Source organism: Mycteria americana, chromosome 6 (assembly GCF_035582795.1).
Source record: "Mycteria americana isolate JAX WOST 10 ecotype Jacksonville Zoo and Gardens chromosome 6, USCA_MyAme_1.0, whole genome shotgun sequence".
NCBI classification, from domain to species: Eukaryota; Metazoa; Chordata; class Aves; order Ciconiiformes; family Ciconiidae; genus Mycteria; species Mycteria americana.
Genome location: NC_134370.1, coordinates 35,050,416 through 35,074,203, shown reverse-complemented (window position 1 = coordinate 35,074,203; position 23,788 = coordinate 35,050,416). Strand labels below are relative to the sequence as shown.

At 37.9% G+C, this 23,788-nt stretch overlaps 1 protein-coding gene across 1 annotated transcript in view; it reads right to left on the bottom strand.

Annotated features, from left to right (window-relative positions):
- Positions 1 to 3,934: 3,934 nt before the first annotated feature.
- The window catches only part of CABCOCO1 (ciliary associated calcium binding coiled-coil 1), a 92,108-nt gene continuing 72,254 nt past the window's right edge, over positions 3,935 to 23,788 (bottom strand). Inside the window, exons 6-8 of the mRNA XM_075504135.1 lie at positions 7,557 to 7,679; positions 7,014 to 7,154; positions 3,935 to 4,276 (exon numbers count right to left, since the gene is read on the bottom strand). Of these exons, the coding sequence (XP_075360250.1) occupies positions 4,199 to 4,276; positions 7,014 to 7,154; positions 7,557 to 7,679 (342 nt within the window). The 3' untranslated portion in view covers positions 3,935 to 4,198. The remainder of the gene's footprint in view (positions 4,277 to 7,013; positions 7,155 to 7,556; positions 7,680 to 23,788) is intronic.

The window sequence follows — 23,788 nt, the reverse complement described above, 5'->3', positions numbered from 1 at the left end:
CTGCATAAATATGGAAAATATGTACAACTACCAGCAGGCCTAGGCAATGCTGTGAGTGCGGAATTCTACATGAACGCAAACATCACGTTTAATGCCGTCTTTGTTGCGACAGTGACAGCGCAAACTTTAAAGCAGTGGGCTACTAAGTCAACTATGTAAAAAGTCGGGTTGTTTCTACCCTGGAAATATTTTACATTCTGTTCTTTCTGCAGTATTACTAATTCCAAGTTCTGTTTAATGCTCTGCATCTGAATGGGACTCTCAATTACATGAGTCACTGCAACTATCCTTTGATTTTTTTTTTTTCCTTTTTTTTGTCACGTACGTGTAATCTGAATCCACAACTGCTGGAGCCTCAAGCTTGCTCTGCACACTCGAAGTGCCATGACAAAACGGGCTGAAATGTTACATTCAGTTTTGAGTTGCTCACGGCAAGCAATGCTGCCCGTGTGTTTTGTCACTGCTGTCACTTCCTTGTGAACCGTGGCAGAGAAGTGGAGGTGGTTTTGCCTTGAACGCAACCCCTGTAGACTGGCAGCGTACAGGAGAACTATGTGGTTGCACTTTGTGGCAAGGGCAGGTGTAACGCCATCCTAAGACGAGGGAGGAGGGAGAGGAGCGAGGGTGAATTGTCCCGTTACCTGCAGCATCTCTCGCTGCTGCACGACATGCCCCCTTGACTGGTGCTAATAAGAGTACAAACATCCCTTTCACACCCCAGTAAATCTATAGGTGTTAGCTATGAATTCTTTACCAGCCTTGCCATGTACGTAACCCATGTTAAAGTTCTCTTCCACAGTGCTCTTCTACATGCTTCTGGGTTAGCCCAGGATCAACCCTATGCTCTGGAGGCTTTTCAAGTAAGTACGATACGTACACCTGGATAAATGCATTTTGGTGGTCAACTGAATCACGTGCTTAAGAGTCCGATTTAAATGGACCAACGCACACATTTTGTGGTCAGGTTGGCAGTGTAGGTTATTGAAGAAAATGTCTTTTTCTCACTTGTGAAGAGCTGAATTTGAAGCCTACGCACAGTGGCTTTTCTGGGAAAGCAAATTTTCTAGGAACGCAAGTTACAATTTTAGGAAGAAAACAATGTGGTAATTTCCAAATTCAAATCAAGTTTTGGCGCAGAAGAAGAGAAGCAAGGCTTGAGAAGAAAAGGTCATGGCAAACAACTATGAAACAGGTAAAAACCCCCTGTTTTCGCTTTTTGTTTCCTTTCCCATCTTTTTCAAGCCAGCTTACTAGAAAAACTGCTTTCCATCTCTTCTAAACTTCCATCACTCTGTCAGTATAACGCAGGAAAGCACTGCCTGAAAACAGAGCTTTTCTTTTACTAGAGGATAATTACTAATTGTTCACTGTCTCATTATAAAATCCTAGTGAAGACCAGGATTTTACCACGAAGATGCTAAAAAGCATCAATAACTTTAGTGTTCCCTCTGTCCTCTGTCCCCTGGAAAACCAGTGCTTCTCTGGCAGACAAGGTAGAACATAACACCTCTTTCCTTCCTTTCTGCGAGATCTGTCTGATTTAAATTGAAAGCTCTGTAGGGTGGGAACTCGTTAGGAACTACGTTAAATATGTGTATTGTAAAGAACTATATTACATCAACAGTGTTGCAAAAAAAAAAAAAAAAAAAAAAGTCAAAGATTGTTATACCAAAGCCTCAACTGTAGGTCCCAGGAATGACAGTATAATTATTTTTAGAGATGACTATAGCAGTAACTCAACATGACACGAGAGACCTGAGAAACAGCAAGCCTGATTTAAACCAATGGAAAAGCCAGGAATGCAGAATGGAGACTGTTCTTAATGCACCATATTGCATCTGAACATTTTGTTCCTACCCATCTCTCCAAAGCATGACGTTTTGCATTTCATATTAACATTCTGAAGACATTAAAGGATTCTTCAATTTGATGTTCATATGCTGTGTCAGAACACGCACTCTGACTGTTTAGAGAGATGTTATGTCTACGTTTTACTCATCTTCCCTCCCTCCTTCAGCTGCCTAGCCATCCTCCCTCCCACTCCCAAAACATCCCTGGGGCTATTTTTATTGGTAGCATTATTTAGTTCAGCAGAAAGATAGTTACAAATACAGTTTGTGGGATTTGAACTTCACTTTGGATTTCTGCAGTACCTCAGCTGTTATGCATATGTACTAAGACTGAATGCTAACAAATCATTGCAGTAATATTTGATGTTCATGTACAATTTCTCATCTTCAAAGCAGTTTAAAATTTCCCAGAGGTTCTACAAAATCTGGGAGAGGGAGGAAGAGATATGGGCAAAAGCCTTTGTTTAGCACTGGTCTTAACATAAATCATAGTTAGTCCCTTTCTGCTTAGTGCCATAGCAGGAATGCTGTAGTCTTCAGATTTAAGTCTGAAGTGCTAAACAATGCTAAATTGCCAATAACACATTTTCCCTAAAAAGTATTTAAAATACTCTTTTTCATACGGACAGCTCTCTTCAGAGGTTCTGTTCTCACCTTTGAGTTCAAAACCAGGGAAACTTGTGACATTAGCATAATGTGTTGGGAGATGAATTTATGTATCAAAATAAAGGACATTTTGATTTCAGGAAGTTTTGATAACAAAAAGTCATATTTCAAAGCAATAAAACAACAAAGAACATAACCAGGAATCTTAGCAATTTTAAAAGACTAAAATATTTTCAAAAGATTTTTTTTAAAGGTAAAACTAATAACTCTTCATGAATCCCTTCAGTGTTCAAAGCAGAACAGTTCGCTTTTAATAGCTGAAAGGAAGCTCTCACTAATCTGCCGGCCAGCGCTGGAAAGAGCAATCAAGAAAACTTGGAAGCGAATCATTACAGAGCTTGCTTCTCCTGATCACGTACCAGGGGAAGACTTTTTCTCAACGCATGAGACCAAGTAAAATACTCTGCCCGCTTAAAGTTTCGAACCGTTGCTTCCCAAGAGCCCCGTGCCCATACCTGACGCGCACTCGAGAGAGTACGTCCAGGCTACTGGCACCCGAGGCAGCTGCTGGATGGCGTCCCTGGCTGCGGCAGCTGCCGGCTGCGCAGCGTGCAGGCAGTGCCGCCGTCTGGCTGCGCCCCTGCGAGTCAGGCAGCGCCAAGGAGACCTTTCAGGAAAACCATTGCAAGCCATTTTCTTTTCTTGGCCGGGCTGAGCCAGGCGCGCACGCTTTTTTCATTATCGCCGCAAAAAGTGGGGATGAAATGAAACAAAACTTGACTTTTTACTGAATGGGAAACAAATATGAAATGGTAATGAAGAAAACATTCTACTTCTCAAATATTCCACTCAACATGTAATCCAACCCAGCCTTTACGCTTGAAAGCATGACTTTTATTCAACACGCTTTCTAGGGCACAGAGTTCTGTAACACAACAATTAGTACAGGCTACGATTTTGAAACATAGATGTTAAACCGGTTCTTCTGAGGTCATTCATTTGGTTAGATTCCTTTTGAGTTTGAAACGCTTCTATAACGTCTGACAAAATATGGAAACATTCTCAGATGAAAGGTTACATGCATTCCAGAAAAATCTCCACTGAAATCAAAAGGAACGCTTCTTGGGAAGACGGTAAAAGTGCAAACTCTTCATTTATGCAATTTTAATATGGCGGAAATAGAGAAGTGTAAGATATTAATTGTTTTTTGAAGCTTAGGAAGCAATTTTAAAATAAAATAACATACATATTATTAGCAAATAACTACAGTGAAAACTGTGTAATTACATGTTAATTAAGTTCTCTCCTTATTATATCTACAGTGCCTCAAAATGATATTTTCTCCCTATGTATTCTCCTTCTAGCAAAATTTCCTGAAAACAGCCATAGGTGTAAAGCAGAAACTGTTACATATTACACAGCTGGAAAAAGGACAGAGAAAGAAACTATACCTTTTTTTTTTTTTTTTAAATCAGCATTTTTATTCAGAAATAAACGGAACTTCAACATGCTTTAATTACATATCCTGTTTATAATCTTCTACTTAAGTCTAAACTAAATAACAACGCTGGCAGAACACAGTAAGTTTGAGGAACTGGGATGAACTATTTCGAGGCAAATGTTAACAGAACCATTTTCCTTTATACAAAAATAATTACGTTCAGGCAGGGAGCCAGTCTTCTGTGCGCGCCATCCCCTACTGTCCAATTTCTGTAAAATTCAACATCACCTTTCTTATCTGGCTATTTAGGACTTTTTAATTTTTCTGTTCTCAAAGTATAAGCTGCTTCTTGCATTTGCAGCTTTTCATTTATCTCTGCCTGTAAAGCAAATCAGAAGAAAAAAGTGGTTATGATGGAGCTATCTTAGGCTGCACATTGTCTTTGTGGTTTTGACACACTGTAGTGTAGTAAGGCAGACATTATCCTACACACCTTCCTGTTTTGCAGACATAACGGTGTTTCAGCCTGTACGTACATGATAACACTTTATCATATTACTGTGCACAATCCTGATGTATGGTATGGCTGCCATGAACAGGAAGTGATCTGGGACAGCCATTTCTCATGTAACCTTGTCTTGGGAGATAGGCTAATTTGCCTGTATTCGCACACAGCCTTTACCAATAAACACCAAATCAGAAAAATTGCTTTGGGATTTGGTTGTTGCCACTGTTTTCCTTTGCTGCAGATGTTTGTTCTCTAGTGTAATACATTTTATTGAAACACTGCTGGAATTAGAAAGCATTACTGAAAATGAACAATAAAAAAACCATATTTCTGTGATGTTGCTTGTCTTTCTTAATTACAAACACAATTATGAATGTGTATCTCATTCTGGAAATCCAGACTGCTGTAGACACTGAGTGTTTAATTTGCAAAGTAACATTTGTGGGGAAGGTCCAAGGGTTGCGACATATTTCAGTGAAATCTTTGGCAGTGATAATGCGTAGCAGTCTTTAATTCTATAGCATTTGGAAATGTGGCATCACTGGAAAAAAGGCCACAAATACTGGGGGTTTATGGGGAATTTATGTATATTGCTCAATATCAGCATTCATCACTGCAAAAACACATGAGAAATGGAAGGAGTACAATGACAGTCTTTCCAAGAGTTGCAAAGTTTTGTTCAAACAATGGGAACAGGCTCAAAGGTCTTTTACAGATTCCACATAAACTGATACAAAACTTAGAGTTACATTCTAATGGACTTCATGTAATTTCGATAAAGTGAATGGATTTGGCCCAGAAAAGCTTGCAGTAACTTGCCATTTAGGAACTTTTTGGCTTGTCAGTCCTAGAAATCCCTACTAGTGCTATACTGCAACCTATCAATGGATAACCACAGCTAAAAGGTTTTCAAAGTTCTCAGTAGCTCAGATTAGCATCAAAAAGCTGGAATTTCTGTCTCAACTTTGTATCTTTAGAGATGACCTTCACCATATTCAATCCATCCTCAAGTATCAACAAATACGTCCCTATCCCTTTACATTATATGTATACTTAGCTGCTTTGCTGTGAAACACTGATCCTCCAGGCTAATCCTCTCCCAGCCACCCCAGCTGCCTTTTCTTCTCCAGTTTTTATATCCCTCTTTCTCTGATTCTACCTTCAGTGAAAATCAGCTGCCACCATACTCACTACGGCTGCTGTTGTGATCACTGAGTGTCAGCACTGTGATTTCAGACTAAAAGTTATTTTTTAGACTCAACTAGAGCAAGAGGTGCCTCCTGTCCCCTGGAGACATAATGCAGATTGTGAAATCACAGTTCACACAACAACAAAATGGTATGAGTTTGACCATGTATCAGGTAAAAATCTAATGATAAGATTACCTCAGAGGTCAACAAACCGAGAAATTAAGTGATACGTTGGTGGTGGACTTTTAAAAACTAAAAGGAAATTATTTTCTGTGTATATAACCAGAGTTGCCAAAGAAGAAAAAAAAAAGAGGGCATTTTTTTATCTGTGCAGTTTTTTTAAAGAAAAAAAGCTTAGACTGATGCTAATGAAATCAAGGTCAAGTGAAAACCAGGCATTTCATTTTTTCTGTAGGTAGGGACAGGAATAAGACAACATAGGCCAGGTTCCCTCCTGTTTCTAAAGACATGTTGAAATGGAATATGAAATCGAATAGGTAGATCTAATGATGGCATCATTATTCCAATTCATATTCCCCATTCATACATAATCCATGTAAAGCAATTTATCAATATCACACTATTTTCAGACAATATTAGATATTTAATACATTGCTGCTTGGTCAACAATGTCCAATGTGCTGAATCAAAAGTTTAAAGTGCCTAATGCCACCTGGTTGTTGCAAATAAGACCAAATTCCACCAGTTCCTCGCTGGAACTGAGTTCTAGCTGGTTTGCTTTCAATAATTTCATATGCTTGAGGGAGCAGTTTACAAAATAACAATGATTTACTCTGCTGGCTTTCCACATGTTTCAATTTATAGACCTCCCTGTAGAGAAGCAGATCACCCTACAACAAATTTAAGTCCACTGACAATAGCTTCCTTCCCTTTCATGAACCCCATAGAAAGAACTCATGGACCCCTCAGAGTCTGCAGACCACATACTGAAGCCTGATCTGTTCCATTAAGGCAACTCTTGTATAGTTATGCACTTACCAACCAAAGTCTAGAATTGGCATAAACGTGTTATTTCTTACACAGATCGAAGGATGTGTAACATAGATGCATCTAACAATTTATATTAGGCACACATTACATATGCTCCATCACAGCAGCTGATCCTGAACCCCCGAAAAGGAATTTTATCACTGACACCACTGAGAGCAGGATTTGGCCCATGTTTCTTAACACATAGTAATGCTGAAGATATATGTTGTTATATTACTGAATATTTTTTATCTTATCACATGTAAGCTGACTAAACTAGGAGTTATTTATAGAGGCTAATTCACATTTTTACAGCATATGGATGTGCTTTTTGCCAGCTTTAGCATGAATACAGTTTATATTCACTAAGGCTGAGCTAGCTAATTAACCATAGACAGAATTAGTGAATAGCTTTCTAGTAATAGTACCTCAAGGTTGCCAATAATTTCATTTGGGATTTCACCCACTGCTGACTTCTGATCTTCAGCAGTGACACCAGCCACAGCATCTGCCTCGAAGGACTCTACCTCTGGACAGGGCTCTTCCAGGTAACCCTCTTGATCAGACCCCTAGCAGCAACCAACCACAAGAAATACGTGAGTTAGAACATCCTCCTGCTCTCTACAAGACCAGACAGCGTCAGCCCAAAGACATGCAACAATACACGAAGCCTGCTTTTGAGAGCTCCTGCTCCGACAGAGACCGTCAGTGTCTCTCTTTCACTGCCCAGGCCAGGCAGATCCTGAGGTTATGAAGTCACATGGGGAGAGAGCCCAGAGGTGCTGACTCACATGTCCTCTCCTGACTAATTAATGCATTAAAAGTAACTTCATTCAGTCTTAGAGGAGAATGTATGCTATATTCTGGGGAATAAATATCATTAGTGACTGGGCTCCAACGGGAATAAATGAGGTAGGAGACTCATGGAAAAACAGCTTTTAAAAAAAAAAAAAAGTAACAAAACTCTATACCTTAGATTCTGTCTCTGCAGCTGTTGGTGATATTATGAATGACGAATAGCTATCCGAAGGTATACCTTCTTCCAGCAGAGCAGGGAAGTGGGGAACTGCAGGTTGGGCAAGTTCAATCACATACTGGCAGTATTAAAAAAAAAAAAAAAAAAAGTAATTCAGGTTTAATTATTGCTCAGAGGTTTATTGCAGATTTTTTTAAAATGGAAATGAAATGGCTGGCAAACAACAAAAAACAATACCTTTTTTGTTACTATCCAGGTGCTCAGAACTGGAAAGCATACTGCAAATGATTATAGATCAGCTTTAATTTCTAGCTGCATCTCAAGGGGCCCTCTTTATAATACTTGGAAAAAACAGATGATTTTCATAATTTCATAACACTACAGCTTCTTACTCATGTGGATAATTAAGTTTAGAAAACACAGAGCTTGGGTAACATACAGTCTTCCCAATGCAAATTTGTCACTTCTGAACAGGGATCTTGTTGCATTTTGGAATTAAAGGGCCCAGCTGACCACCAGGGTATTCTTTCAAAGGAGTCAACTGAGTAAAGTTGTAGTGACATTGCATCAAATAAGGCCCTAAGAAAAATATTTTAATATGTGACTATAATTTAAGAACTGCTAACGGTCCAAATTTTGCTGCTTCATCAACTTGCTCCCATTTCTCTTCCCTGTGAACACGGGAACCCCGCTGGTATTCTGCTGGCGTGTGAACTGCAGCTCCAGGAATGCTCTGACAAGGAAAGGGCTTTTCGCCCCCCGGAGTAGCTGGATGCAGCACTTAGTCCTTGCTCGGGCTCTCGCGAGTGATGCAGAAGGTGGCCCTGAGACCTCTAAAGGGACAAGGTTTTGTGTTGTTTTTTAAAAAATCAGATGACAGGACATACATGCCAAACAGGGTGACAAAAGGCCTTTTTGAACGAGCAAGGAACAGGGCATAATACTAAAATTGTACGTTTGGGGCCTCTACAATGGCAAGTGCTCACCGAGAATACCAGGCAGACGTTCCAGTTCTGAGTCAGCTATTACAAACACAATTTTGCTTGGATGGTGTAAGTCAACTACATTAATTCACATCAGGGTAATTGCAGCTTCCATAAATTAATTTCCTCATACCTTTGAAATCATAGCTAGGCTGATATTTGGTTTATTTAGTTACTTGCTACAGTTAAACATACTGAAAATATTAAAAGTTCTATACCTTTGCAAAAGTGATAGCGAAAATTGAAAATAAAGAGTGAGACCTAGCCATTGTACTTTATTGCATTAAAAATCTCTGTTGTAGTCCTAAAAGCTTTTCAGAAGTTATGTTTGGACTCCGTCATTATCTTCAAGATTCCCTGTCATGTGTGAGCTTGCTAAAAAAGCTAGACAGTATTAGCCCCTGTTTATAAGAACCCAAAAGGCTGACAGAAAGATTTCCAGAACTTAAGTGAGGAGAAAACCAGATTTTATAGAAGCGTTTTCCTGTATCAGTTGTGACTCAAATTTTACAGCACTGTGCTAGTGCCTACAGACTCACAATAGGAATGGCCAGAAAGTTTAAGTTTTTGCATCAAAATGAAAAAGCCTTAAGTTGAGCTAAATGTTATTCTTTCTAAAGTAAAAAGAAGCTTTGTTTTCAAATTATCTTTTTTTTTTAACTAGAGTTCTTTTGATTTAGCAAATATTTCCATTTTCTCTGATTTCTTACCTTATATTTTCTTATTAAAAAATATTAGCTGAATTGGATGAGAATTCACAATTACTTTCTGCTTCTTTAACATTTTTTGGTTAGTTAACTATTCACTCAAAATATTTTCTTTATTTAGATTAAATCATTATTCCATTTATTCCCTCCAGTCCAAATTTCAAAAAATGAAATAATGTAAAAAACTAGAACGGGTTTTTAAAATCAATTCCTGGCTGCTCAAATACAGTTTTGTAGCATGGATAAGATTTTCAGAGGTTCTGTTTTAGAATAATATTTTTACTTCACTGCGTCCTTTTACAGAGAGCCATTCTTTACTCATCTGTTCCGTGTCTAATAATAACCCTTGGATCATTAAGAAATAACTAAATTACAGCAGAACCAGTCTCTTTAATGAGCCATAATAGTCTCAACATTCAGCCAAAAGTTTTTTTAAAAGACTGTGAAACTTCAATGTAGAATATGAAGTATTTTGTTGAGTAATAATAAGTTTATAAGCAGCACTACAGTTTACAGCCAAAATATAGTGACCTAAAAATGCCATTCTGCATTGCTCCTTCCTATACATTGTGTCCTTAACAAGTCCAGGGGAAAATTAGAATGAATGAATTGTGGTGAGGGCCCGAAGCCAACAAACGTATTTAAATTAATCCTTCTGATGCAATACTTTCCTTTAAAAAAATACAATTAAGTCTTTGTATTTCCTTTGAACAAAACCTCATGTTTAATAGCACCAATGGCTCTGTAGTAAAATCTATTTGAAAGCAGAGAAGGAGACACAGTAAGTTTTATACAGTTACAGTGGCTTTAAAAAATGTTGCTAGTTTCTGAAGTCTGAGTAAATTTATGGTGAATTACTTCCACTGACCTACATTAAAAAATTCATCCTCCTTTTTTTAATTCCTGAAGATTTGTCATTATGTGAGCATTATTCACTATGACAAAGATGTATTACGCAAAGTGTCCTCTTGAATCAGTGTAACTATCGAAATGTGAGAAACAGTTTGGCAAGATGATAATGCCTTAAAATTAATTGGCAATATTTTCCTGCACATTGCGGTCCAACGGGTCCATGAGAATTCAAACATAAAGAAATTGTAAGGCAGTTTCACAAATGTAGAGGGCATATCAGTGTCAGCTGCAGATAAAAGGATGCTCCAAAAGAGACTGGAGGGAGCAGAAGTTAAATGCAATATTCTTATAATTCCTAGGTGCGGTGGGGTGCCAGAAGGCCACTTGAATCTGGACAAATTAGAGCAGGCTAGAGGCTGCTCTAACAGTCAGCAGAGGTTAACGCAGGAAATATCATTCTGCCTCACCCTTACTTTCCCACCCCAGTTGGATCAGGCCTCGGCGCAGTCCCAGCTGAGGACTGTAGCTGGTGTTCAAACACTGTTCTCAATGTACTGCCCCATGCCACAATTTTTCTCTGGAATTCTTTCTAATAGAAGTGTGCCTAAAGAGAGGTAAATATAAAAAGTGTCACGTTGTTCTGTACATAAACCCACATTCTCTTCTTGTTGAGAGCTAGCAAATTACCTTTTTACAAATGTAGGCAGAGCAAAGACAATAAAATAGCATACAGGAAAATTTCTAAAACAGGATAATGGCAGGAAAGAAGATTGGTAAAGTGTTCTAATAAACGAGTTCCACAGATGTGGTAGTTATTATAAAATTAGCTTTGCATAACTTACCAATATACCGTTACATTTTCCCCCAGATGTTATCTGTTACTTAAATTAATTTTGCTTAAGTTATTATTATTGCAGATTTTATCCACACTGTATTTTATTATTTAAGTTTCTGTGGCATAAAACAAGCCCTGGCTGATAGCATTACTTTTAATAATATATGTAAGAGGTTTTAGTATTATACAAATGGCTGCTGGGTATATCTTAATAGTCATAGCACAGAACGTCTGCTCTCAAAATATTATGTAGATTAAAACCAGCTATTTACTTACACTCTAATTCAAGTCATTGGAAAGGTTTGCAGTATTTATGTATGTGGTATGAAGGGAAACAATCTACTCGGGAAATAAATATCAGTTTGGAAATTAGCAAAGCTAAGGTCAAGGTCAGTTTGGATTTACTAACATACTTGCTGAAAATTAGAATTTATAGTTTATGCTTACTTATTTCATAGATGAGAAAAGAGACTGAGGGGGTGGTGCATTTGCCTCTTTGATACAAGGCTTTTGTATCATAGAAACATTTTAAAACCACCTTTTCAGCTTAATATTATCTGAAATTCTGTACTCCTCTCCAGAGAGTCTTAACATAAATTCTCTGTAGCTAATCTTACCAAATGTAGGAAAATAATTATTTATAAGGATTGGAAAAAATATCCCATGATCAGCACAGACCATTTCTAAAGCCTTGTAACATCTTTCAAAGCCTTTCAATGGCCTTTCAATGGATATGGATTTGATTTTATACGAATGACAGATGGATTTAAAAAAGGATGTTCTGTGTGTTATTCTCTATATTCATATCGTCTGTGTAGTTTCTAATTGTATGCCAAAGGACCTTATGCTACCAGAGACCTTCACAGACTTCTCTCTTACATATGATCATATGTAAGATTTACTATGAACCAAAATATTTAATACAGGATTTACATTAGTTTGCCATTCATGCTAAGCATGCCCAGCTGCACACCTACAAATGCGCTGAATTTCAGTTGCTGGAATAAAAGGCATTTAGAAGATATGGTTTGTTAGCTGCCTGTATTTCATGTGGTTGAATCTGAATGAATAACTAATGGACAGAGGTGCACTGTCTCACACTGACTCAAACCAGCCTGCCTTCCCCCCACCACCACCTTTTAACCTGCCAGCATATGCAAACACAACAAATCCACCCTACTTGCCTTCTGAGGCATCGCCCACCAGTGTTCTTACAGGTGAAGAGGTTTCTGGGAGGCTGCTGATAGCTCTACAAATACATTTGCCATCCTGTTTTGCAGCAATGCTATACGTAAGGTCCACAGGACCACAGGATATTATGAAGCACTCAAAAGCTTAATCCAGATACGTGATCTGTGCAGTGTTACTGAGATGATAGAGCTTCCTTCTGAACGCCTTCACTGTACATGTTTGTATTAATATTTAAAGTAGAATTAAGACCAATGAGGGACTAAACTTGGCCTCTGACGTATGTTCCCCAGTTGCTAATGATGTACATGGAAATTCTGTGTACATGTTCCTGGGCAGGAGTTTTCAAACCACTATTCCTTAAATGAGACAAAAGTTCAGTAAGTCAAAGGTATACTTTATGCTCTTTTTCCTGCATTTCTGAATTCAAGTTAATATGTTTTAACAAGAGTTTTCCGTGTTTCTGAGCTGAGATGTGAATCAACTTTGTTGACAATACATCAGTAATTAATCTAGACCAAAATAGCTATCTGAAGCAATTTGGTGCCTACATTGACAAAACAGGATCTACTCCTCCCCCCCAGGAAGCTGTAAATCAGTCAGTGACATCTGGCCTCAAGGACATCAGAGTCATCTGAAATGTGGTAATTTATATTAATGAACATCAATATTAATTTTTAAATAAAAAGAATTTGCTACTGCCATTATGTTTACATACGGAATATTATTTATAGCTTGTGTTCCTCCTTTCCTACATTTTGCCCATAAATTATTGTAAGGAAACACACAGTCGCAGTTATAAATATTCTTCCTTGGAGTTAAAGCTTTTACATATCCTCTTACTGTTCTCAGTAACTATATGAGGGCAACCACCAGGATTTTCTTGTTACTCCAGGAACTGCTGCCAATTTTAATGCTCGACTGAGTAGAAAAGGGTGCTTCTACAAAAACAACCAAAGCCTTCCTCTCTAGAGATATCTTAATGCAGAATGCCCTTAATACCTAGATTCTGTAAGAATATCCTAACATACCAGAAAAAAAATAATACGGATTTTACCGGGCTGCAGTCATCTACTTCTGCTTTTACCAAGCTTCCAATTATTACTGCCAATTCACAGATTATTTAGAAAGACAAAATAAGAGACATCCAAAAAAAAAAATCCCCAGTTGGCTTTCATGCTGAGGACATATCACTAAATGATTCACCTTGGAATGGTCACTCTAAATTCACAATGTGTTTAGCATTGCCAAATCTCCTAGAGTTATGGGATTACAAGAGAATCTCAGCTTTCATTTAAAAATAAAGTTAGTGTCTAGCTCTTATGGTTGCAGAGGAAAGACTGAAAACATAAATCTTGAAAGCTCAAAAAGTAGACTGCAAGCAAAAGGAACCAAACAACAATTATTTTTAAGCAAGTCTCATGATTTTTTGGGATCTACCTCGCCATTTTAAATGCTTGAGGTTAACAAAACCCTTTTAAAACCAATGCATACAGATTTTGAGGAAGGGTGAAGGATTTTTTTTTAGTACCTGAAAGTGCAACTCCTGCATGTCAGGACTCTCCGAAGTGTCAGCCCCCCCTTTCCACTTCAAGGGCACCCGTCAAACAAGCAAAGAGCAGGCAGCTCCTATTCTGGCTGTACAGTTATACTCAACAGGGATCTAAAGACATTAAAAAAACTGCAAAAACCACAAGAATCTTTCCCACAGTAACCACCTAGCTGGACCTACAAATACTAAAAAAAGTAAGGCTTTTTTTAATTAGTCATGTGATCACATAGAAAGCCATGAAAGTTAAGTTCTGTTGAACCCAATGCACAACCGGCAGCCTAATATTTTGGTTGCATCCACCTTTATCAGGCCAGAGCTTTACATTTTCTTGTTGTACATCTCTTTTTCCAAATCATTTAATCAGGAAAGATCCGATATGAATGCTGAAAAGTTATGATAAAAATGTGAAAGCATACTTGGCCGGGTCCATTTTGGTACCTCTTTCTGGGAGGAGGCTTCATACATTTTATAAAGACTTGCTGCAGTCTCATACTCTCAGAAAATCAATTTGCATGAGAGCAAATTGTACCTTTGGCAACAAAATGGCCTATAAGAATTAAATTGCTTAGGGGAGTGGTATTCATCACACCTGCTTTAGGGGCTTTGTCAACCCCCTAAATCCCTCCTTGTAGTAAGTGCAAAGAAGACTGCATCTTCTGAGGGAGTCAGAGCAACTAAGATAAATTAAGAACCTAACAATTGCTTAATATAGCTGCCCTGGACCCCAGCAAGCACAGCCTGTCACCTCTCCCACTGACAGTACGGGGAACCTAGGAAAGCTGGGTCCCTCACTCAGGCTCCCCAGTTTTCCTGGTGCTGGGAAACATGAAATATTCCCTTTTCTATCCAAAGGACCACTGCAGAAACTCAGCAGGGATTAACAGCACCACACATTCCTCCTGCAGCCCTGAGCGCCTACGGTAAAACTCAGACGGGCTGTTGGCACTATCCTGGGCTGTTTTTTCCAGGTGTTACATCCGAGATGCAGCAACGTCTCACCAACTATTACTGTTCCACAGGGCTTTAGGTCAGCCTTAAGACTGCTGAAAAATGCTAATGTAGACATGCCTATCTCCAGCATGTCTCTCTCTGTCACGTCTCATGCTGCGTACACACCAGTTAGAGCAGGCGTGTGTCTAGGAAGCTGCATGTTACCCCACCAGATTTCTCTCAGTTCAGTAAGCACAGTCTTCAGGCTTTATCTAAACATGAGTACAATGTACATGAAAGGCAGGCACCAAGAAGATTCCCCAAAAACTAGGAAAACTTTAAAATAAACTTTTGAAATAAAAAGGGTTCAAGAAGTGATTGGGAGCTCCTGCTGAGAAAGTCTGACAGCAGAAAAATAATCTTTTGCTGTTGATACAGTAATGTGTAATCACTGGCTCAAGCTGGACAGAGGTCCCACCTCCTGCCTTTGTCCGCCACCACTCTTGAACAGCCTTCCCTTCCTATCCCTTTCCTCTGAAACCAGCATTTTCTCCATGCAAGACTGGTCACGGACAAGCCCCTCACACAACTGCCCCATGCTCTGTACATTCCCGCACCACCAAATGACAAAGGAACAAGCTCTCCCTAAACTCCTCTCAGTCATCAGGTGCATTAGATGTGAATAGGCTTGTCTATATTGATTCACCCCTAGCTGATGCTACAGAAAAAAGCTGCTCTAACATTTAAAAGGTTGCATTAAAAAAAAAAAAAAAAAAACAGCCTAAAGAATATTGATTCTGAGCTAAGAGGAAAAAAAAATTGCACACACAATTTAAAAACTACAATATAGATTTTTTTAAAAAGAAATGCTATGTAAGAAAACTTTTCAGGATATACGGTCACATAAAAATGGGGAGCTTGTGTTCTTTGTTATTAGACCTAAAACGTAAAGTCTTTGCCTGAGTGTGTAAGTTTCTGTTAAAACAACAATTTGTCCTGTGGACTGTAAATTCAATTACTGTTTTTATCGGAATCACATTTTGCTTTGGAAACAATCATGCAGAAAAACAACCAGTAACTTAGATATCTTAAAAACATCTCAAAACAGGCATGGCTCTGAGAACAAATCAGTTATGGTAATTCTTCCACTGTGAACTGCAATGTTTTTTAAATCCATTTCCATATTTTTAATTAACACCTAGTTAAAAAAAAAAATCTTACTGTAGGTCATTTTAATCACAAATGGGAAAACAAATTTACTTTATCAGAAAATTGACTCGACACTATTTTAGGGACTTATTTTTCATGTTTTTATCATCAAAATTAAGTTATTAACATACATTTTCCAATGTGGGAATGCAGAAGTAAGCCAATTTTTTTCTCAAATTTCAGAGTTACAGTTTTCAGTTGCTTCTCTACGTGAAACTAGTCTATTTTAGCACCAGAATATTTGATTGGTACACACAAAAACCCACATAAGCCTAAGATATCGGTACTTCTTTACAATTGTGTTTCTATATAATTTGAATCCGCAGTATTCTAACCATAGCCTGTTAGGCAAAAAGAAACCACCACTTCCTTATATCACACTTGAATTTCATATCCCATTGTAAACAGGCTTTCCTTATTACAGTACATGTGCGTAAATCTGTTCATACTGCATCTCAGCTTGAATGCTGGAGTTAGTTTTAACTCTATCTTATAATACTGTCATTCACGTTAAATAAAAATACAGTTGTGGACAAGGGCTGGGTTAGTCTACTGAATGCAAGAGTTAAACAAAGCTTTGTTTCAGCATAGCTTGGCTTGGTGGGTGATTTGAAATCTAATAAGTTTCCTCTTGGTAAACTGCCAAAGCCAACCACACCTTGGATGATGTGAGGTTGTTTTTGAGAAGGCAACATCTCCTTACAGATTATTTCCTCCCACTTTGACTTGGAAGGTTTCTGAGAAGAAGAGTCATTTCCATTTCTGTTGGGGCATGAAATGGTTTCTGGTGAAAAAGCGCATAAATCTCATTCTGCTTTGACTTGTTAAGAAGCTCATGACAAATCGTATAATCAAACGTGGATATTTCAAAATTTGTTTAAACAAAGAATGAGAAGAAACAAGCATTTCTACCAAATAATTTCTTCCCAAATAATAAAAAAAAAAGCCAACACTCACTTAACTCCTTATCCCTTAAAAACTCCAAGTTAACTTCATCTTCTAGAAAATCACCACACACACAACAAAAGTAATCACACACAACAAAAATCTGACATTTGTTCAAAGAAGGTTTCCACAATCATACAGAATTTCAACACAAGTCAGAATTGAGAGTAAACGCTTCAAACTTTGAAGTGAAAATCTCAAGTTGGCTATAGAATAAGTGAATACGAAGGGTACTGGGTTGAATTGTACACTATAGGCTTTCCTCTCCTCCCCCTGTGTTTTGTCTTTTTGAGAAACTCTGTTCTACAAGAATAGGCAAAGACAGTGTGATCACAAAGTTTGCACACAGTTTGCCTGATGAGATAAAGACAATGTGTCTGTGATGGTCAGCTTTTGATGGAAAAAAATGAAGCAATTATGTCAAAGGGATATATCTATTTATTCCTTTTAGCAGCACCTTTTCCCTGGCAGCTTTCCTAAATAGCAACACAATAACTATCTATAGGGAGCAAACGCCAAACAGCAGCACCTTCTTTTAAGAATGCACAGCTATACCCAGAAACATGATATTGCCTACTCTGAAGCTGCTGTCTTTCAATATGACTCTCAGAAGAAAACACCTATCAGGAACATCAAATGTACCTGGATTGCCAAGCAAAGAAGTTGAGGAGAGGGTAGAAAAATCACTAATGGCTGGAAAGCTCATCTGGCAATGGTGAGGAAGGCAGGGTGGATGGGGACACAGGAATTCGATTGGTCCTGTGGAAGGAAAGACTTAGCAGCTAGGGGAAAAGCATGGGTCAATGGGCAGAGGAAGAGAGCAGGGGCGATGGGAAGTAGCTAACCACAGAGTTGAATGTCTCGCATGTGGAGGGGAAGCAGTGAGGCTGAACAGGTCCGTCTTCACCGCTCGGGCAGCAGAGTGCAATGCTGAATGTAACACTTATTATTCTAGTCTCAAACTCCCCTTTGGCCCCCAACTGCCAAGAATGCCAGACTGCACGAAGTAGCTGAACGTCTAGTGTGGCTTCAACAGTATCTCTTGTCACCAAACCAAGATTTTAACTTACTTCTCCGATAGATTCATAACCTGAAGATCATATCAAAGATGGCACTCTAAAGACTTCTGGAGATGGGCCCTATTCACTTCCTTATCTATGTCAGGCTATTTACTTCTGATAATCCCTTGCTCCATCTAGACAAAATGTCACATATCCTAGGTCCTCCTGTCATATGACTCTTTATTTTGATTTTAACATTCGGCAGAATGTGAAGCAACTCTCACCACTGCCACTGGGTTTGTGTTTTTATGCTGGCCAGAAATATTCACCTATGCACTGAAACACAGTCTTTCTCCAGCTGACACAATCCGTATACACACACACACACACACACACACACACATATATATATATGTAATTGCTAATTGTTGTTTAAGCCTAGAAGGACTAAAATATCCCAAACAAAAAATGGCTTTAAAGAAGGAATTGATACCAAGAGCTGAAAAGAGAAAAGACCCTACTAGAGACCCTGAAGAGAAAAGACCTTCCCAAATATAATAGACAGATTTTCAGGATAGTCCCTCTGCACACACTATCTTCACTTTTATAGGACTGACTGGTTTAAGTGTTCTTTGCAGGTGTTCATTATATCATGTATACACTCTAATAAATCAGCCTGGATGCACAGCTCCGTGTGGAAGAAATAGAGCTGATAGGAGACACCTTTGAAAAACCTGGCCCCAAAACCAGAGACAGGTTATTTCTCCATGACAAGTAACTTAACAGATATATTTGTCTCTCAATGGTAAATTAGTCTCAAAGCAACATCCTCCATCAGAGAAAGATCTTAAGGTGCTGTTATAATACAAGCGATAGCCAATTTGAACACTTTAACTGGATTTTTTTACAGCCCTAAAATTATTAAAATTGTGAACTTTAAATAATTATATTTCAACCAGTGTTTTACTGGTTCTCTCCCTACCTTCTCTGATTTTAATTTTCTCACTTGTCAGCATCTCTTGGCAGTGAGAACAAGAAAGACCTCAAACCTTTGCTGATTGCTTTCCACACAATCTGATTTCTATAAATTAGAAGCTGCTGATGGGGAAGCAGACAGCAGTACCCTTTGATCAAGATACACATCTTGATCTCTTTTATCATTTTTTAAAAAAACAATAATATTACAACAAAAAAAATCATCATACAAGCTTTTCGATCAAAGTGTGTCACTGTCTGCTTCCCAGTCAACATACTGCCAGTAAATTGGCAAGGTGCCCGGAAAGAGCAGGCAGCAGCTGGTGGGTTTGATTACCATCTGTATATCCACTAACGTAGAAAATATTATGTCTCCATCTAGTGGGCAACGGCGTTGTACAGGAAATTTGAAAATGGGTTGGAGCCTACTTCCACGGATGGCAGAAGGAGCTTCGCTAGACTTCCCATCAGCAGAATTGGGCTCTAAAGCTCTGTCACGCTGGAAATCTATCTAAAGCAAGAAAGGCACTGAAGCCCCAATGGTGGTTCCATGGCTGCGCTGGCACTTGCCCTTGAAATCGTGTTTTCTCCAGAAGCATTCATAGACTCTATTTCTGTGCTCTCCCAACAAACCAGCTCTTTCTAACACTTTGCAGCACCCTGGAAGTCTTACGGTCAAAATTTGAAAATGTGAAAGAGTTAACAGGAAAAGGAAGGTGAGAGCAAGGATTCCATTAACGTCCAGAGCTCCTGAAATAAACAATAAGAAATGCAATGAATATGCCAAACCAATATCTTCCTTTAAGAAGAATTAAGCTACAGCATATTAAAGCATTACCCCCCTGACTACTCAATGACAGGACATGCAAAATACTACGTGAACTCTCTCATGCAGTTTCAGATAACATCCTTGACTGAATAGCAACAGGGGTAACACGAGATATGCAAATCTGTTTTTCAGAAAAGTGCCACAGAAACAGTCCTTGGGACACAGATTTTAGAATCCATGTGGCTGCTCAACTAAAGGAGAAACTGAGGCACAAGGCAGTGCTGTGACAGCTCTCTCACAACAGACACAGGACTAGAACAAATAGTTATTAAAAGACAAATTCTACCACATTCATTATACCACCCTCCCTTTCATCGATTACCATCCTTTTTGACAACAACTCCACTAGTAATGTACTGACTGGACATATTTTATGCACAGCCATCTAGTGTGAAAACTGCATCCTAATGAAGAACCATCAGCACAGAAAAATGAAATAAAAAACAACAAGAAGATCATGCTATTGATTTTTTCCATCCACATATGGACTAGACCTAAATTTCCTTAGCTTGAGAAATCTGTTGAGATAACTCTCCAACACAGCATGATTACATTTCATTTAATGACTTCTCTGGATGCACGATAGGTCCTAAAAAAGCTCTTCTTTTTCTGAATATCTTTTAATAAAGTTGTTTAAGATGCATTTTGATTTGACACACCAAAACTGGTTACAGTAAAGCATTTTCTACTTTTATCATATACTCCATTGCATTAGAAGTAAGTTTATTACTCTAAATAATTCATTCAAAGGAACTTCAGTTTAACAGCACCTAATAGACACAATCACTTAAGGTAGCACACTGGCAAATTTCAGCTTTAAATCAGAAGCCAATCTGTCTTCATATTAAAAGAAGAAAAATCAACTTATCTGAAGAAAGCATCATTTTTAAGAAACTCGGGCATGAGCGCTTAAAAATGAAGTCAATACATGCCAACAACTTTTGTGCTAATTTATTATATTGCTTGTTTGTGCAGGAAGCGGATGAGATTTGTTTCAATCTAATCTAATTCCCTTTATTTCAACAGAAACTACAAGAATTAGAAATGAACGTTGTTCCCTCAACAATTTGCTGTGATAGAAGCTTTATTTTTCAGGTCAGCACTCTCCGTTTTTGATTGCTCAATGGGATTGCCACAATGGCTAAAAAAAGAAGGCTCTGAAACGTTAGGAAATAGAAACTGCTGACTACCTGGTGAAGGAATAATGATTTATAATATATGAATAGGGGCAATAATTGGATAGCAGGCTGTACTCAAAAAAGCCTTAATTCACAGATCTGACATCAGAAAGTCATAATCCATCGATCTAGCATCAGAATGATGGATTATGACTTTTTAAGAACATGCAGACATGTCAGCTTCACGAGCATTCCGGGAATCGTAGTCCAAATTGTTTTACTGAGGTCATTTGAACAATTTTGCTTTTTCCAATAAAGCTGATGCACTAATATTTTGCAATGTAAAAGTTCTGTTGGATCCATTTTTTTCTTTCAAACCCTAAAAATCCTCCAACCAAATATTGCAGGTTGCCACAACCTGTGATTGAAGAATTATTTTTTTAAAAATTACTTCAAGTCTGTGTCATTTTCTTGCAGAGATGACAACAATTTTAAATCCTAATTGATTTTTATGTCAAAAAAGTTTTGTATTCAAATTTGGAGGCGAAAAAAACAAGGTGCAAAGTGAAAGATTAATTACCATGTTTTCTTTCAGGAAGAGCACTGACATACACTATGCATGTTTCCCCCTGGACTACTGCAAAAATGTCTAATTTTTGACCTCTGACTCCCTCCTTTTTTCAACCCTGATTAGGTTTTAAAAACTGTCACTGCCAAAAATAAAGTTATGATGTGAATTTAGATGGAATCTTTTATGAAAAGAAATAATACTCTTGCAATGTGTGAATACCTAGAGGTTGAAATATATTTTTTACAAAGAACTTTATGACATATTAACTCAAAGAGACATCTAGCCTCTTCAATGAAATGCTTGGAACTTCACTTTCCTCATAGAAACAAACATGGGCTAAGGTTATTGAATGAAAAATTCAGGCAAGTTCCAGAGATCCTTTCACTGAGCATCACATACTTATTTACAAGTAAACCACTATTTCGTTCATAAAATTCTATTACAAAATCTTCCAGTGGCATTTCCCCGTTACAATTAAGTGAAACCACCTATAAATTAACAACTGCTATATTAGACTAATTCAATGGCTCGGATGGGTAAGAGTTCTTCAAAAAATGCTTTCTGCTCCAGACAAGTGTTGAGAATAAAACGAAAATCCCACATTAAATATAAAATATAACTAAATATTTTCAAAGTATACACATATTAAAACCATAAAAAAACCTGTGACTAAAACCTCTTCCAAAGGTATAAAAACTTTAAGTATACAAGTAACAAGGGCTAAAGAGCAAAACAAACAAACCAAACCAAGCCGGGGTTGCAAATCTCTATATTTTTCCCGCAAACTCCTTTGTATCTCCCCTTGTCTAGAAGGCTGAGTTTCTCCTTCTCCAGTCTTTCTCACCTTATTTCCTTTCTTACTCATAAAATGTTTTTAAGAGAGCTTATTAATAAAGTAGCTACCTATGTGAAGCTTTTTTTTTTTTTTTTTTTTTAACTTTTGTATATGTTCATAAGTAAAGCCACTATGGAAAGGAGAAGTCATAGGGCTCTTTTACAATGTTTGAAATAATTTATTTCACTAAAAACCATGTACATTGAACAATGGCATCCTGGGTCCAGTCTCAGCCCAGATTTCAAAATAAACAATGACAACAACAAGACCAAAGGAAAAGAAAAGACAGCTATGGAACAGTACCCTTTAAAATCTCAGTGTTTCATAGAACAAAAGGGAAAAATAATGCACTTTTTACAACAGTAGACAGAAGTAATTTACTTCATTTTGACAACTAAATATGAAATGACTAATAAAAATCACTTCCTTGTTACATACACTCCTTCCTCTAAACACACCTAATCTTCTTAGAGGTCTCACATAAAGGGATCACATCAATGAAAAGCAACTACTTCTTTAAAAAAGCCTTAAACAACAATAATGCTGCACAACCGATCAAGAAAGAGAGTACCTCATTCGATTAACTTTACTGGGGAATTAACATTGGCAGGCTGTAATTACTCACTTGGAAGCAGGCATGAGGGCACCATGGCCAACAGTTTTCTGCTTGTGATTTATATGCTTGAGGTAATGACAAGTGGTCAGGATATCAGTTTTGCAGCTTTCTTCAAAGAGCCTGTTGTGCAGTGCCCTAGCAGCATCAAACCAGGTTCACTATTACTTCATCATCAAACCATCTTCCACCTGATTTTTCCTTGGATCCTTTCCGACTCAACTTAATTAAGCTTATGACATCAAATGAGACCAAGTAGGGTGGCTACAACCTTTCTAACCTTTACAGGCTGAAGAATGAATACAGCCCTTAGGCCTGCATGCAGGGGAAGACAGGAGCCTGGTAAATTCGGTATCTCCTGATTCGTCTTTTTTGCGTTAGTCCTACCTCTTTTCTTGTTATTAAACTGGTTGTATCCTTTCCTTGTCGCCACTGACACCACTACTAACTCTTTTCATGTATATTATGAAGCAGCAGTCAGATGTTAACTTTCTGTCTTTAATGATGTGTGCTTGAACCAATGACCTTGAAGTGAAAGGCTCTGTAGATCTTTAGCATTCCCTCGATACTCCAGGCCCCTTTATTCATCTAGTTTATAAGCAAAACCTGCATGCAAAAGGAACGCTTACTCACAATTACTATTATGATCGTTCTGCTGTGGCAGTACATTGCACTGAAAAAAAATGAATTATAAAGTGCATGGGTTAGTAAAATTTAAATCAAGCAAATGTTTAATATTAAGCCATTTCATCTTTTTCCAAAGTTTGGCAAATTTATTACAAAGCATTGAAATTGCACTTCAAGCCCTAAGGCTTGCAGTGTTGGAGCCTGCTTGATTAATGTAATTAAAATAATAGCATAACTAAGAAATTATTAAAAATTAAATATATGTGGCCTTATTGTTTACTTCCAACTGATAGCATGATTTCTAGCTGAAAATTTGCACTGCTTAATACCTGACAAATTGTTAAAGCACATCCCCTTTCTCCTGCTGTACATATGATTAAAGGAACAGAGGTTAAACATGGCAATAAAAAAACCTGGGGAATTCTATTTTTGGTCACAGTGGTGCTTAGTCCCCCCT